Here is a 16,783-nt window from a genome sequence, read left to right on the forward strand (position 1 = left end):
TGGTGGCAACAATAAAGACAGACACAAGTGATCACAGTTCAAGGGTGTTTATTAAACTGTATAATGAGTGAGAAAAAAGCCTAATCTAAATCTAAGATGGGAGCAAGCTACGACCATCAAATAATAATAAGGCAGTCTTGTCAAATAAAAAGGGCCTACGCTAAAAAAAAAAAGAAAACTATTGCCTATCCTTACCACTAAGTTACAAAATGGTGTGGAATAATGTTCACAAGAAAAGAAAGAGTGTTCACCAAATGATAAGTAGGGATGGTATAGTTGGGGGGGTCTCCCTTCCCCGTGTTTTTAGCATGGGACAAGGCAGGACTCTTGAGCACAGCACACTCCTGGGCTTCGTCAGCACAAGGTTACCATTCCTTTCAACAATACCAGGGCCTTCTGGGGCCAAGTCTCTTTTCTGCAAAGTTTCTTGACTTAGAAGGCCTGATGGACCATAAACAACAAACAAAAAGTATCCTCACTAACTCTTCACGTTGGGCGATTACTCTTCGCCATTGGACCCCCTCAGCCCAGCTCTGGTCCTTTCCAGTCCCTTTTGCTTCTTCCTCCATTTAGGCATGCATCTGGGATAGTTGAAATACTGCTTCTGACGCAAGGTTCTTGTACTGGGTTCTCACCCGAGGGGCCATGCCCTATTACCGGCAATATGGCTGAGGGGGCGCCTACACGCAGCTCTACCGACCCACGGGACAAGGGCGTAACGCCTACCCGAGGAGCAGCGTAGTCCTCATGATCCACACCCAGGGGTCTTGGACGTGGCTGGGCAGAGTGAGCAGAGCGTCACGACGCAGGCACGTGGAAGGTAGCTCGACAAGATGGCTGCCGTGCCGGAGTTCAACACCCGCCTAACGCCGCACCAGATGCGAGATTTCGGTGAAGAGCAAGTGTCAAGGGGGGACTGGCATCAACCAGGTACGTGGCCTACGGCCTATCCTTCTTTGGTGCAGGGTGGATTCCCTGCGCGCCCACATGGCTAGAGTACGCAGCTGCCCCAGCAGCGTCCCTTCTATATCACCTACCACCTCTTCAGCCTATGAGGACAGTTTCTTTGAGAAATTCCCCGGGTTCATGAAATCTCCTCAGATGGGGGGGAATCCTCAGGGACGCCGTCTGGGAAGTCCTCCCGACTATGATAGCGGCACCACAAATGCCTCCGCTGACACCTCCGGTCCCGGTGCAGCCTCTCCCTTTGGTTCCAGGTCCTCAGCCTTTTGCGCTGGCGGTTCCACACCAGCTTCCACTGCAGCCTCCGGCTCCAGTCTCCGCACTGCAGCCTCCGGCTCCTAACACTCCTCCTCCGGTACAGGATCCTCCAGAACCACAGGTGTACACCGATGATGAGGACACGGACACGCCCTTCTGCTGTAACAGGAATTCCTATGAAAACTGACTTTGTCGCCTTGGTCAAGAAGGGTTGGCTCAAGCCCCACTCGTTCCAGCCAGTCAATCGACGCCTAAACGCCAAGTATAGGCAGATGGAAGGGGATACACTTTTGCTATCTGCCCACCCTCAGCCACACTCCTTGGTGATTGCCGCGGCATCACTATACTCCAAACCGCAGTCATCCTCCGCTTCCCCCTCAACAACGCTGCTAAGCAAGGAGGAGAAGATCTTGGAGGCGTACGGGAAGAAGCTGTATTCCAACGCATCCTTACATCTTCGTCAAGCCAATGCGGATGCCATGCTGGCTGCCGCTAACCAGAAGCTTTGGCGCAAAATAGCTGACTTCCTCCCGGAACAGAGCCAATCACGTTTCAAGGTGGGGTTGCAGAGGCCAAGATGGTGGCACAAGACATTATGGAATCCACTGTGGCCCACATTGATACCTCTGGCTGGGCCATTTGCATCGCCACAGACATGAGAAGAACAGCCTGGCTCTGTGCTACTAAATTGTCGAGGAACGCATACTAGATCTACCTTTCAAGGGGGGCACCTCTTCCAAGAACGGAAGTCCAGGCATCCTGACCGTTTGCCGAGTCAGCATCAGCGCAAACAAAAAAAGGGGGATGGGGGAGTAAGGGCTTTTCCCAGTCCCCCTCCTCCACAACAGCCTCCGAGGGAAAGAAGACATGACACGCCCCTCCGGGCCCACGTGTCTCCGGTGGGGGGCAGGCTTGCTGTCCACATTTTCTGGTGCCAGAAGTTTGCAGACCCCTGCAGGTCACCATCACCACGTCTCCCGCCCTGTAGGTCACCATCACCACGGACTCCTCACTAGAGGGCTGGTGAGCCACCCTGGAAGATCTCTCGGTCCACGGCACCTGGACCTGACAGTACCACATCAATTGACTGGAGTTAAACGCTATCTGGCTAGCGCCCAAAGCATCCCCTCCACTGCTCAAGGGCAAGGTTGTCCTCATCCAGACAGACAACTCGACCAGCATGTTCTATGTCAACAAGCAGGGAGGCGCCAGATCCTCTCCACTGTTCCAATTGGCAATCAGCATGTGGGAATGGGTCCTGGAAAGCATCTACCTCGCGGCAGTCCACCTTCCGGGGGAATCCAACCTGGAGGTGGACAGGCTTAGTAGGTTGGGAGCGGACAACTACGAGTGGCAGCTAAACAACCTTGTTATTTAGGAGATCTTCTACAGATGTGGTCTTCCCCAGGTGGATCTCTTTGCCACCTGGCACTGCAAGAAGTGCCCTCAGTTTGCCTCCTGGCAGGGACAGAGGCCCGGCTCCCTGGGTGACGCAATTTAGATTCTGTGGAACGGCATGACAGCGTACGTCTTCCCGCCCACTCCGCTGATTCACAGAGTGATCTGCAAGATCAAAGAGTCTCGCCGGCTCAACATCATTCTAACAGCTCCATGGTGGCCGGCCAGGCCACGGTTCTCGGAGCTGATCAGCCTCTCAGAGAGGCCTCCGATTCACCTTCCGGCGGGCCTAGCACATCTGTTGGCGCAGCAGGGGGGCATGGTCCTCCACCCCGCGCCACAGAAACTAGCCTTCAGAGCGTGGTTCCTGAGCAGGTAACGCTAAGGCACAGCAACCTCTCTTAGGCAAATCTGGAGATCATACAGGGCGCAAGGAGCAAGGCTACCAGGGCCCAGTATAAAATAAAAGTAAATGGACCAGGTTCTGCCATTGGGCAGACACCAAGAAAATCGACCCCCTGGCATGTACCTTGGAAGACATGCTCTCCTTATCGCTGCACCTCGCCCACTCGGGCGGGCAGGTGGACACCTCTCGTACTTACCTCGCAGCCACTGGGGCTTACAGGAACTCGCAGGAGGGGTCTTCTCCTCCTCCAACCCGATTGTTAAGAAACATTTGACGGGACTCGCAAGGCTCTACCCGCCCCTCATGAGGCTACACCCTGTGTGGGATCGCGGACATCAGGCTGGTCACCATTAAGACGGCCTTACTAGTCAGCCTCACCTAGGCTTGCAGAGTCAGCAAAATCCAGGTCTGGTTGCTTCAGAACCATATACCTTTCACAAGGACAAAGTAGTCCTGTGGACACACCTAGCATTTCTGCCTAAGGTGCCGTCTGCTTTCCCCTTCTTAATCTTCATCACCCAAACTCCTCTTCCATAACCCATCCTTCTAATCTTCTTATAGGTATGCTGTTCTTATAGGCCTTTATCCCATATCTACTCTTAGCAAAAAGGAGGGGGCTACTTCTGCTCCCTCTAAAGAGAAGCTGAGTTCATTTTAACTTCTGACTCACTGGTGCTCCCTTGATGAACCTCACTATGTACGCTGAGGCAAACAGTTTAATATTTTGCATGCTGTAATTCTAATTGTTTTTGACAGAGTTTCTTGTTTTTAGCAAATGTAAGGTAATTCTGAACATGGTGACATGATTCTGTTTCAATATTCTGATAGGGTTTATTTTTATCTACAAACCCTGGGAGGGATAGCTCAGGGTCAACGTGCTCGTCTTGGAAACAAGATGACACGGAGCACCACAGGTTCGATACCCGGGTCCGCGCTTAGAAACCCCAGGGTATTAAGCACGTTATAAATAACCTATCATATCATCCTATCAAACCTTCCAAATACAGAGTCCATCTGATTTTTCCTTGTGATGCACTGCTAAATTTTGTTTGTATACATTTTACACATTCTTTTTTTCATATGAATTCATTGGTATTTCTGTGGTGTGTTATTGTAACAGTTATCCACAAGAGGGAAGAGATGACATTCTGACTAAGTGTTCCCGTTCTATGACACTACTTATTCAAAGTAAAATGTCTTGGCTGTGCATATTATAAATTACCTTTTAACCTTAATTAATCCAGACAGGTGGCTGCAGCTGTGCATGTAAATGTCAGTGACCACTTGGGTTGACCTCCCACTCCTAATGGATTTAGTTTGCATTTTTGTGAAATAAAGCATGTGACATATCTTTAATGCAAGGACTGGTACCATTAGCACATGCCTGAAGATAATTTTCAATGTTTACATGTTTCTGAAAGCCTATATTGAATTCAATCAAGAAGAATCTCAGGGTGGACTTTAAAAGCTATCTAACCTGACCATAGCCTCTACTTATTTTCTATCCAGTTCCAACTGGACTGGAGGCCCTGAACCTCTCATGCAAGCCTACACGTGAGAATAGAAACTTAAAATGCAATTCGATGCTGCTCTTTAATTCCATCTCCCTTAGCTTTCATTTCTTCAAAATGCAGACCTGTCCTTTCAATGTACCCCACCCTTGATAGAATAAAATTAATAGCATTTCCATTGCTATCCTTCATTTTCAAACAATATAGTTTGAATGAATTACTAACATTATATATTCTCACATTTACTGGGATAGAATGTTTGCTGCAATGACATTGACTGTACATATGCTATTTATATTGTGAATTACAATCATAAGCTTTTATTAAATGGCTTGCAGTATTTCACAATCCATATTCAAGGTGGACATTGATGGAAATGGATTTCTTATACATAATCTGTGGCTGAACGAAAACATTTTAACAGTTTATTTCCCAACATTCGAGCACACACCGCAATCTGAAAAGTGTCTCTTTCTAACGTGACCGCAAGCAAGTGGTACAAATCACCAACTTTGGCGTTTTATTAGGATCTTTATCTCACTCTTGCCACAAAGGCCTTTCTCATTTTATTCTATGTAGGCCTCATATTTATTATAAAATGCTCAATAACATGCACAGGTCTTCCGCCCGCCATCACTCCTTCTCTTGATCAGATAAAGGACCACATGCTGCTCCTATTTTCAAAGATTTGTATCTGTCAAGCGAGTCCAGCACATGTCTTGGCTTTCGGATTCAGAGCAAGCACAGCCTGTTTAAATATGTTTTGCTAGATACCATTCTTAAAGACATTAGTTTAACTGTATTAACAATGTCACCATGGCATCAAAGGTGGCAGAATGTCCTCCTCTGCCCACTTCATGCTTAAACTCTTCATTCAGGCCTCTGCGAATTATGGACTGGAAGCATAGGCACAGGTCTTCTTTAAAGAGCGGATACTATTAGGGTGAGTCAGAAGCGAGCAGAACCCCTTCCCAAAACCCCAAAGTCTTGTGTTTGTTTTTTCTTTGGAAGATAGAGTTATGGTTAGGTTAGGTAAGGATTCTGGACGGAGGACTGTGTAATTGTTTCGACGTCCTTATGGACACCCTTGTGACTTTCTTTTGTAGAACAGGGCTTAAGTTTAGGGAAAAATTATTTTTTTGGTTGGGTTGCAACAATACAGAACTGTCAAAACAAATGTCTAGTCGTACGAGTCCTGTTTCTGACCTGCCACAGATTCTACTGGGTGTAGTTCCTTTACCAGCCCAGGGACATTGTGGGTCATGTGCTCACTCTTTTTGTATTAAAAAGAAACCTCATTCAACATATTATCTCTAAATAGTTGGAGTTGAACTTCTCACCAATTTATTTCTGTGATAACTTATAGGGCAGATCATGTCGTACCTTCCTCTGAAATGTCCCTACTTGTGCCATCCAAAGAGGTATCATTTTTATTGTGTTTTTGTATTTGATTTATGCTTGTTTCAGGCAACATTTTTGACATAGTATTGTAGAAGATTCCAACATTAGCCACTCGCTGCCTGTAACATTGTTTTTCTTTCTTGGTAGTGGGGCTACTGCTGCAACACTGTGGTTTATGCTTACACCAAACCAGATCGTCCAGAGTACTGTGTTGTTTTCTGGGACACAAAGAACAATGAAAAGTACATTAAATATGTCAAGAGCTTAATATCCATTACCACGTGTGGAGATTTTTGTATATTGGCAACCAAGGCTGATGAAAGCCAACCCCAGGTAACATGATTTTTTAAAATATGAAATGCTTTTCTAATTTTAACATAAGAACACATGAAACTGTTGTTCGGGAGAATTTAAATCTATCTCCAAGTGAAAAGTGTTGACGTTCCATTTAAGATGTACATTTCCTGTAAAGAAAATATAATCTGAGAAATCTGATACTGAGATACACAAGTTTGATGAATTTTTAGATCACTATCAAACAAGACAAGCAATGCACGTTAAAGTTCCTACTGGAACTTTAAAATATGCTCTGCCATTTTACAATGATTTGTTTAATTTATATATGTTTCATTTGAGAATGCAGCCTTTGGCTATACAAATGTAAGAGCATATTATGTCGATGTGAAAAAGAAAGTACATTTCCACATTTTGGCATTTTCTCCAGTAAGACTACTAAAGGTAAATACTGTATAGTTACAATAGGACACAATTTGGTGCTTATAGTTGGCTTAAACATGTTGCTGCTCCAAAATCACATAGTATTAAAAGAAATGACAAAGTTAAAACACCTGCCACACTTAAACGGTATTATTGTAAAAACACAATGCAAATGTAGAATTTCTCCATTGCGTTCTCACAGTGCCATTTGTTCACACCTCTATCAAACAACAGTGAGCAAGCAAAGAAGTGAATGAGAAGTGCGGAGGGTGAGTGAGAAAGTTTTTTAACACCCCCCACATTTGCCTTGGTACAGAATGCAAAGTACTTGGGGCAGCCGCCCCCGCCCTTAAAAGGTAAATGGGTACAAGCTTACTTCAATGGATTAATCACTATTTTGCAATTTTCCTGTCAAAGTGCTGGGGACAAGCTGGAGGCTAGGTGGCGACCTATTGAGTGAAAGGGAACTGGTAAGCTGATGGATGAGATGATGAGGGGCCATATTAGGCATCTGAAGGGGTACCTACAGTGGTTGCAATGGGTAGGGAGAAGGTACACAATAGATCTGTTCTGCCCTGAGGGGCACATAATGCATGATTGTATTCAAAGTGGGCAGTGGGCAGAAGATTGGAGAGTAGGGTTGACTAAATGAACCTAAATCTCAGCACTAAATATCTGAAAGGGGGTTGGGGTTGTGTGGTCTCTGGGCACTGTGACAAAGTGATGGGTGTCTCCCTGAACTAATATATAATGGGTCTGAGGCTGGTATGGGGAGAATCTCTTGGTTAACCCCACAGTCCATGCTCCAGGGTGGTAGATCGTTACATTAGACAATGCAGTGAAACTGTCACCGTAAGAGGGCCAGGTCCCACACGTGGGAATCTAAAACAGAATGGAGTAGGGGATGCAAGTTTTTCACTGTCCCCAAACTTAAGTGCTTTATGTATTCATGGAGCAGATACAATTTTTGACACAGTGCCTTTAAGTGAGCAGAGCTATAGCAAAGGAATTGAACTCCTTGGCATGGATAGCATACATCTGCATAGACATCTGAAAATGAATGCAAATTCCAACGACACTCACACTACGACCATGTGGATACATGAGAGGCGCACCACAATTTCCCATGGCACTCACATGTCGAGTCTGCCTATAAAACAGACTGTCACATTAGTTTCCCTGCAGCTCAGGGCCTTAAAGCGTATGCAAGGAACTGCCACTGAATCCAAAAGTGTATGGCTCACTCCACTAATAGAGAACATGGTTGAGGAGAACATGAATGAGGTGTGTAGAGACTTTAAAGCAAGTTTTGAGAGATGCTCCTTGTTAAGGTTATCACTTCGGGGCAAAGCAAATGCTTTGATAATGACTGCTGCGCCTAGAATTAATTATGTACTGGGCATGCTACTTTTTGGAGGGAGCTTGACTATCTGGTTCAGTCGTTCATATGGGATAAGAAACCCCTGAGATTACAGTTATGGAAGCTTCAACTCCCTTTGGAAAAAGGGGGTCTGGGATTGCCGAATTTTTGTGCATATCATTTGGCCTATACATGTCAATTTATTATTCCATTTCTTGAGGAAGAGTTGAACAACTGGACTGTTGCAGAGACAGGGCTAGCGGGTCCGCTTTTACCAAGGGCGATTCTAACTACGACTAGCAATTCGAGTAGGAGGAATCCCATAACGAGTTTTTAAGGAAGAGTTGGAAACAGCTGTATGAATTTGTGGGTTCAGATGCTGTACGCTCACCGAATGCTTCAATATGATTAAATTCTGCTATTAAAGAGAAAAGAAAGGTGTTATTTTGGGTGGAGTGGTTTTTGGCTGGTGTGTGCGGGATTGGTGATTTGTGGCAGAATGGAAAATGGCTTTCAGGGACTGAGGGGTGTGAGAAATGGAATATTGAACATTTTTCAGATTACGACTACAGACGCTTGAAAAGAAGCATTGGTAGGGTGAGTCGGGAAGAAGATGTGAGCATAGAAATGTTGACGGCTGTGAGAGGTCCAGGTGAAGGGGGGATTGCGGGTAGAATGTACAAGCATATTGTTTCTAAATACAAAGAGAATGTGAAACTGAGGGAAGAATGGAGTCAGCGATTGGGGTATATTACGGGGGAAGAATGGATGGAGATGTGTGATAATGTGAAACTTTGTTCGCTGAATTTTGGTGAAAGATCTAGACAGATAAAAAATGTGAACAGGGTTTATTGGAGCCTAGAAAGAATTATGAGGCGGGGTATGTCTGATTCTGATGATTGTTGGAAATGTTTGAGTGATGTTGGTACATTAGAACACATGTTCTGGCATTGTCCGAGAATTCGTGGATTTTAGTCTGATATCTGTCAAATGTTCCTTTGTGTGTTAGGGACTGACATTGATCTGGACTTCCTAACTATGATTTTAGGAGGTTACAGTTTATTGAATGATATCACAATGTCACAAAAAAAATTCATGTTCATGGGGCATTAGTATGTAAATAAATGTTACTTTGCATTTCGAAGTCACAAGCTTTACCAATGTCGTCTGTTTGGATCTCTGAGATGCATTCTCTTGCAGATATTGAAATGGTAATCTTCAGGAGACAAAGGAAACTGAACATTTTCGAGAAAATATGGAGGACATTTCTTGATCTATACTAGGTCTTACACTGTACTTTGTATATGGAGTTATTACATTCATGTACTGTAATTTAGATATGTTTTCATTAGTTATTGGCTATTCTTTGTAAATAGTTATGATCTGTATGTATGTTTCTTGATTAACTCGGAATAAAGAAATACATTTTAAAAACATGCTTTTAACCCTGCTCAACAACATATGTTGCTCCCACAAAGTATTCCCACAGTTGAAAACCATTATTGCAGATCAGCCTTTTGACTGTTTCATGTAGCCCAAAGTCAATCCCCAATGAAACAATTAAAAGTAGCCAATCACAGTGCCACACCCTGTCTCACCCACAGGTGCAGACCCTCACAGAAAGCCCAACCAAAGTGTAGGACTGCCAGGTCTGTTCAACCTCAGATTCCCAGTAACCTAGTGAGGGTGTTGGTGTTTGGAGAAAGTTGTGGCAGGACTTTGAAGTGAGTTGATGTTTTTTAAAGAAGGAAGTGGAAGGAGTTTGAAGAGGAGAGAATGGCGAGAGAGAGAGAGAGAGAGAGAGAGAGAGAGAGAGAGAGAGAGAGAATGAGAATGAATGATTGAATGAGAATGAGGCGAGAGGGGGAGGTAAGTCATCACCAGGAGGTCATCATCAGAGGATGGTTGGTTTAGAACAGCAGGAGGATGTGGAGCTGAGTACCAGAAGGAAGTTGGATAACCAGAGCAAACAGGTTATGGAGAGGCAAGAAGACAGGGGGTGTAAGACCCTCTTTAATTCAGGGAGGTTGGGGCTCTCTTTTTAATTCACCTGTAGAAACTGGGCAAGGTAAACCACACCATTGGCTCTGTCATAAAGTTGCAAATAATCTCCACTTGTATCCATCTCGGTTTGATGTATTCCACCATTAACCATAGATAGCAGGAGGATACCCAGAGAGAGTACCTTAGAGATTGTGGGTGTGTTGAGGTAGATGTTGTTGGTCCCAACATGGGAAAGAGGTTCACACTATGTAAATTGTACTAAGCCATGGTACGGCTGGGTTAGATGCGATGTTGCAACTAAATATGTGTTCAATGTAGTTGGAATAATTAAAATGAGTATTACTTTGTTTTAGTTGGATATATTTTAGAGTCATAGTAGGCAGCGAAATGAGTTGCAGCAGCATGGATGTAATCTACTCTGTAATGTACAATTTGTAGCACTGAGAAGTATGTAGTAGAGATCTTTTTGCATGCAATAGGAGTTAATTGAAGGGGAAACATGTGGGAATTCCAACAATGGTTTAGATTGCAGACATATTTAGGGCACTGGAACATATATGGGTTCATTGTGGGCACATGAAGACATCACAGAATGCAGGTTTCACCTGTTTTAGTAGGCCGCTGAGTCCCAGGATTGGCAGGCATGTTTTTCTCCTGTTTTGGAGAGCTGGATGACCAAGGTCATGGAAGGGGGTAGGAAGTGAACCACATATGGGAAGTTCTGATAACATTGCAAAGGGCTGAAGGCGAGAACAGAATGGAAAGCCATTTGTTAGATTTTTAATGGCCGGATTGGGCTCTTAGATGCAAAGTGTAATTTTCCTGGTAGCATGAAAGCTTGTTTTTTGATGACCAGAAAGGTCTGGTTACATGGAGGGTTAAATTGAGAGATGATGGTTAATGGGCATTCAGGGAAATGAGTAGAATTTATGCCGAAGGCTATGACTTGGGATGGCAGTCGGAAATAGGAATACATGAAAGAAAATAGTATTGGACACCAGAGCATCTGGGAGGATAAGGATTTACTGATGCTTCAAAGGAGTTCTTATTTATTTGTCTCCCTCCCTTGAAGTGTTTATGGAAAGCCTTGCACAATCACCAACTGGGTTAATGGGTTTCTGTCACATGGTTTGAATAATAAACTGAGTTATTCATGAATGATAAATGCATTATGTGGAGTACGCCATAACTGACTATGAAAGAAGATCACATGTCAAAGGGCTTGTACTTTATGAATGTATCTAATGGGGTTTTAGAGCTAGTGGGATTACATTTGTATTAGAGTTAGCCAATGTTGGGGGATGACTTTGTAACAAAATATTTCTGATCATTAAATAGTCTGACTGTGCATACAAGCTGAAACCTTCTTGTCATTCAGAGAGAATCTCGTTAGTTTTCAGCTCCAAGGAACTGACTAGCCCCTCCCGACTGTTAGCATGCAATAAACTTGCTTTTCTGAAAAAGTGCATTCATTTCTTAGTGGAAGCCGTTTCTTTCGCATTGGAATCTTTGAGTCACTTCCTTACAGGTGACAGGAGGTGCCCCTACACCTTTTTAACATTGTAAGATAACCCTTGAACTGTTCGGAATATATTGTGCTGGTACTTTGTTTGGCGTTGAACCCAGGCAAGGACGTTTGTGTGTCGAATAGAACCTATTATATCCTGAGAATATGTTGAGCCTCTTTTGTGCCCCCTTCTCGGCTATGCGATGGTGTCAGAAGTGAGATACACAGTGCTTGTTCCAGAAGCCTACCCAAGATCTCCAGCCCCTATGGTAGGATTGTTCTAAACATCCAGAATGACCCAGGTACCTACAAACAACCACCTGGAATTGTTTGGCATATTCCACCAAAGGGGAGAGGGGCTGCTTTTCAACGGCTATATAGTTAAGCTGCCTAAGGGGACTTAGGGAAGGATTGCTCTCAAATCTGGCCAAGCACTAAAATACGGTATTGATGTTAAGGCTCGAGGGATTATTGTGGGTCTGTGACAGTACATTTGTTTAACTATATCTCTGAGATGTTCACAGTCCCAGAGCACGACCCCATAGCTCAGTTACATTGTGAAATGAACCTTACCTGAATAAGACAGATAGCTAGATGAGACGGAAAGGGATTTGATATGTCTTATTTATCCTAGAGATCCACTAGAAGCTTTTTCTCAGTTCAGCCTGGGAAATTGGCAGGATCAGTTCTCCTTAGCCGAGAGGAATGATCCCTCCATGCAAGCTCCTTTTGAAGTTGCCTTGTCCGCAGAGGATGGTAGATGAATGATCAGCCCTATTTTGTAGAGAGAATATTGTTTTGTACATAGTAATGAATAATGGGAAGGGACATGGGCAGGTTAGATGTCAGTTGATGGTACCTTCACCTTTCTGGAAAGCTGTATTCGATTGGATTGGGTCCAATCCCATCTTTTGGCAGGTCACCAAGGGGCGATTAGGCCCCAACAACAATTTCCTTTTTCAGTTCTTCTACCATGGAATGTGCCAAAATAATTTCTGAAATGACTGCCTGCAGTGCCCTGTATGTGAAAAGATATCCAAACAGCATCTAGGAATAATGTGGGTAGGTAGGACTCCCCTACAATCTATCATCGATGTTCCCTTCTCCATGATTGAAATGGACATTGTAGTTCCCCTGCGGCAGTGGCAGAACTGGCATTATTGGGGGACAGCATCATCAAAGTGTTTTTACAGTGGAAATACTTGCATATATTGGCAATAGAAACATGGGCAGGTCTTCTAATGGAAATGCAAAGCCATTGTGAATGTGTATGTTGTCAGAGTTTAGAGCGCTGGGAACATTGGGATGCCGCGCTGATCAGAGTTTTTTGTGTGATATACGTTCTGCTGCCAGTTTGGAGTTTCCCATGGGTCAGCGCTCAATTGTTCCAAAGTTTTGAAAGGATAGAGTTGTAGTGGGAATCAAGAGAAACCGGTGCTTTGTATTGAGATTCTTCGAAAACCTCTTTGGTTCTTTGGTAAAACCCAGGAAAGGAGCATCACTCATGTTCACGGTTGGTTTGCATTGCTGTTTTTATTAGTGTTCAAAGTGCTGACATGTGTTTCAACCCCACAAGGGTCTTTATCAAGGCTGTGGTATTCATGAACCATACCGCAATTGACAATGTTGTACTTTTATGTCAAAAATGTGTGCGCAATATAATGGTTATAAAGACACAACCAAAAAGTGTTTGGTGTAGGTGAGGTGAATGATCCAAGGTTCGGAGAACAGGGTGAATACCACACAAAGTATAATGTGAATTACATTTCATACATTTCACATATGGTATTTATTGAAATAGCATAATGTGCATATTGCATGGTGTAAGGATTATATGATAAAACGCATTGAGCGGGGTAACATCAAGCAGGAGAAGAGGTGGGGGGAGTGAAAAAATATTGAACAATTGAATTAGTTGATCAATTCAACCTGAGTGGTAAGGGAGCCTATGTAGTAGCCCCAAAGTAACTTGATCTCAAGTTGACATAACAATTTATATGGTCAGGTTGGCTTGGTGAGTATGATGAGTGCCCTGTGAAGAGCTTCTGGTAGTTGTTCTGCTGAATAGCCCGCTAAGAGGCAAAGTTAAGGAATTAGAATGGATAATTTGCCTTGTCTAGTAAAGTGGGTCTATGACATTCGGGGCGGGTGTGGTGGTATGAAACCGGGACTGTTGATATGCACGCTGCAATTTGGGATTAGAGCCGACTCTGATGCTCGGATGCTTTGTACATTCGGATATTACAATGTTAGCTGTGGGATTAGATTATCAATATCATATTTGTCATTATGTCATTCTCTCCGCGGGTCGGTGAAATATTGAGAACAACTGCTGCATGTTTTTTCATTATTTTATGGGATATTCATGAGGCTCAGTGCCGTTGCAGCCTATCAGTGGTCCGTGTTGCTAGAAGACATCCCATCGTGATACCGAAGGGAGCAGGTGGTGGTGTGGATTCCCACATGTGCCTGGAGCAGCCAGTTTTATATTAATTGGCAGAAAGCCGGCTCCGGATATGTGGTTGTTGCAGTGATGTGCAGTGGTAAGGGAATTCAGGTTGGGGGTGTCTGGGTGCCATCCATGTGTATTTGAGGGTTTGTGGTTTGGGGCTGGACACCTGTTGTGAGGAGCCGATAGTCGACCGAGTTCGGCAGTGATGTGGGTTCAGAGTCCATGTGTATTGAATGTGCCGTGACAAGAGAGGGTGGCGGCAGACCTCAAGAGAAATTAAGAAAGAATTGAATGTTGATCATCCAGGGGGTTTTGGCGGGGCGGCTGGCGACCCAAAATGCTTTGGCCCCACCCCATAAGTATTGAGGAAAGGGACTAGAAGTACAATAGTCCCTACAGTGACATATTTTTTCTTTCTTTTACATAAGGTGCAATACGCATCTGGGCAGATGCAGCAAACATTTAGGATGATCAAAACATGGGCTTTATTTATCAATCCAAGCCAGTGTTCTGAGAAAACTGTCAGCTGCTCACACCCTCCTGCCACCCTCACCTATACCCACTGATGCCCTCCCACTCCGATCCGCACCCCACTGACAGTCCTACTTACCTCTACCTCTTGTTACATGCCTTCTTCACTCAGTCATGCCCTCACCAGCCATGGAAACAGAAGATGGGTTCTGCTTGGAGCCCCGGCTTCCAGGCTCATTGTTGCCATATTGGAAGAATTTGTAATTAATTTGTTAAAGACCGGTCACTGGCTTGCCATGGACATTTTCTTTTTTGTACACATATTTGTGGCTCTTGGAGCTCTGCGCAAAACAGAGATGGTGCTAATAGCAGTAATGACTTGCAGTATGGCCCACAGCACAATCATATTTTGAAATATGAAATAGAAGTCATAACGTTACCTTTCTTAGGCCTGCTTAAATTCACATTACAGTGTCCCTTTTGTACATCTGCTTGACCCAGATATGAATGAAATATTGGCAGTGCGAATTGACAGTGTGAAACGGAGATGCTCATATCTAAGAAATGTTCAGTAGATGGATTTCAGTGCTCTTCCTTCATTACATATTTGTGCATATCTTTTAATTACAGGAGGAGAATGAGACGGATTCGAATGGCTCAAAGGTAAAGACAATAGGTTTTCATAATTTTACCTTGCACGTCTAATGTAGAACTGTTTTTTTCTCAAATGTATTATCAGCAAGATGTGGCAAAGTGAATCAAAACTGAATTGACAAGGGCTGTGATAAGAGATTATACTGCGATTTTGGAAAGATTTATTTATTTTTTCAAAACTTTATACCTTTAGGACCATATACACAAATACCCACACACCAGCTTCCTTCCTTCACGTTGTGAGTTCGTTTACGGGCTCACTCTGACATACCTTTTACTACCTATTCTATATAAATCTAGGCAGACCACCATGGATTTTCTCAAAAAATCTACATATTTTATTGTTTATAAAACACAATTTAATCAATACATCAATATTTAAAAATGAATCTATTCACAATTCGACTTATTCAAAAACATGTACCTAAAATACACACATGAATCAACAGTCTCTCCTACTGGTGTAGACGTATGACCCGAGATATGAACCATATGAAACAGTTACTTAGTTGTGTCTCTTATCAAGCTATACATTGAACCTTCTCTTTCTTTTGTAAATCTTTGAAAGAGGAAAAGCAGTGTGCCAACACTGTCTATGTGTTTCTAGCACCAATCTTTACTGTTCATTATGCAATCAAATCAATGTTAATTACATCCCTTATTGGTGCTGTCTTCAGGGCACTTGTAATTCTTATCACGTAGTGCTGTTCAACATGTGGCATCACAGAAACCTGTTATATTCGAAACAATCTACAAATAAAATACAAATTTAAAAACCTCATTAGTACCATGTCGACTCCTTTTCGGACATATCAGGTATATACGAGTACCCCGTCACACTTCACACTTACACTCTTCTTATTTCGAACGGAAGGAATTTCATTTTTACAAAATCTCAGGGCTACTACTCCACTGACCTTTTATCAATTTATTGGGATATGTGCAACCTACTTCCCCTCTCATTTTAATTTTTATTTTAGTCAATACAACAGAACCATAGATCTCTTAGGCTCATTTTCTCTGTGTTTCACATTGTCCTATATTTCACAAACATCTTTTGAATTAAAAGAAACAGTGCCTTTAATCAAAGACTAGTGTTATCCACACGCAGAGCTCATTGTTCAATGTGGCCTGTTGGAGCTTTCTGTCCTAACTTTCAATCATTCCTCAAAGAATGTACATTCCCCCATTGCTTCACTGCACTCGAGTAGCCATAATGCCAAAGTGTAATTGCCCTTTTTGTTCTGTGTTAGAGAGAGGAGCTATCGTCCTTTCTTTTCTTGTCCCTTTTGAATCCACGCCCGTTGTTTTCTTCTTTCGTGGACCCACTTCTTGCTTTCTACCAGACAGCTAAAATATCAAATAGGGGGATTGTTGTTACAAACTGGCATCCATGCTTTAATCGCCCATTGTACAGTATTAAAACATCCTTACCAAGATAAATAGCCAAAGGTGGTTCACTCCCCCAAGACCCAGATGATCTTGTCTTTCTTCTTAATGGAATGCTAATAGCTGCGTATTCATTCACAGTAGGTTGTCCCCTTGTAAGCTTAAATTTCGTCTGTGGACGAAAAGGAGCATTATTAGGCACTCCCCTTCTTGTTACTAATAATAAGGCTAAGGGTTCCCCTCGTATTCAATTCCTCACCTTTGTTCCAATCTTAATGCTCCCGATTCCTCT

General features: G+C 43.4%; 1 protein-coding gene across 2 annotated transcripts in view; it reads left to right on the forward strand.

The window, feature by feature from the left end:
- WDR35 (WD repeat domain 35) overlaps positions 1 to 16,783 on the forward strand; it is a 1,418,193-nt gene that overhangs the window by 440,060 nt on the left and 961,350 nt on the right. For both annotated transcript variants that reach the window (XM_069605912.1, XM_069605913.1), the window contains 2 exons: positions 6,085 to 6,270; positions 15,079 to 15,111. In XM_069605912.1, coding sequence (XP_069462013.1) covers positions 6,085 to 6,270; positions 15,079 to 15,111 — 219 coding nt within the window. The remainder of the gene's footprint in view (positions 1 to 6,084; positions 6,271 to 15,078; positions 15,112 to 16,783) is intronic.

This window comes from Ambystoma mexicanum, chromosome 4p (genome assembly GCF_040938575.1).
Source record: "Ambystoma mexicanum isolate Mex_15411 chromosome 4p, UKY_AmexF1_1, whole genome shotgun sequence".
Lineage (NCBI taxonomy): Eukaryota > Metazoa > Chordata > Amphibia > Caudata > Ambystomatidae > Ambystoma > Ambystoma mexicanum.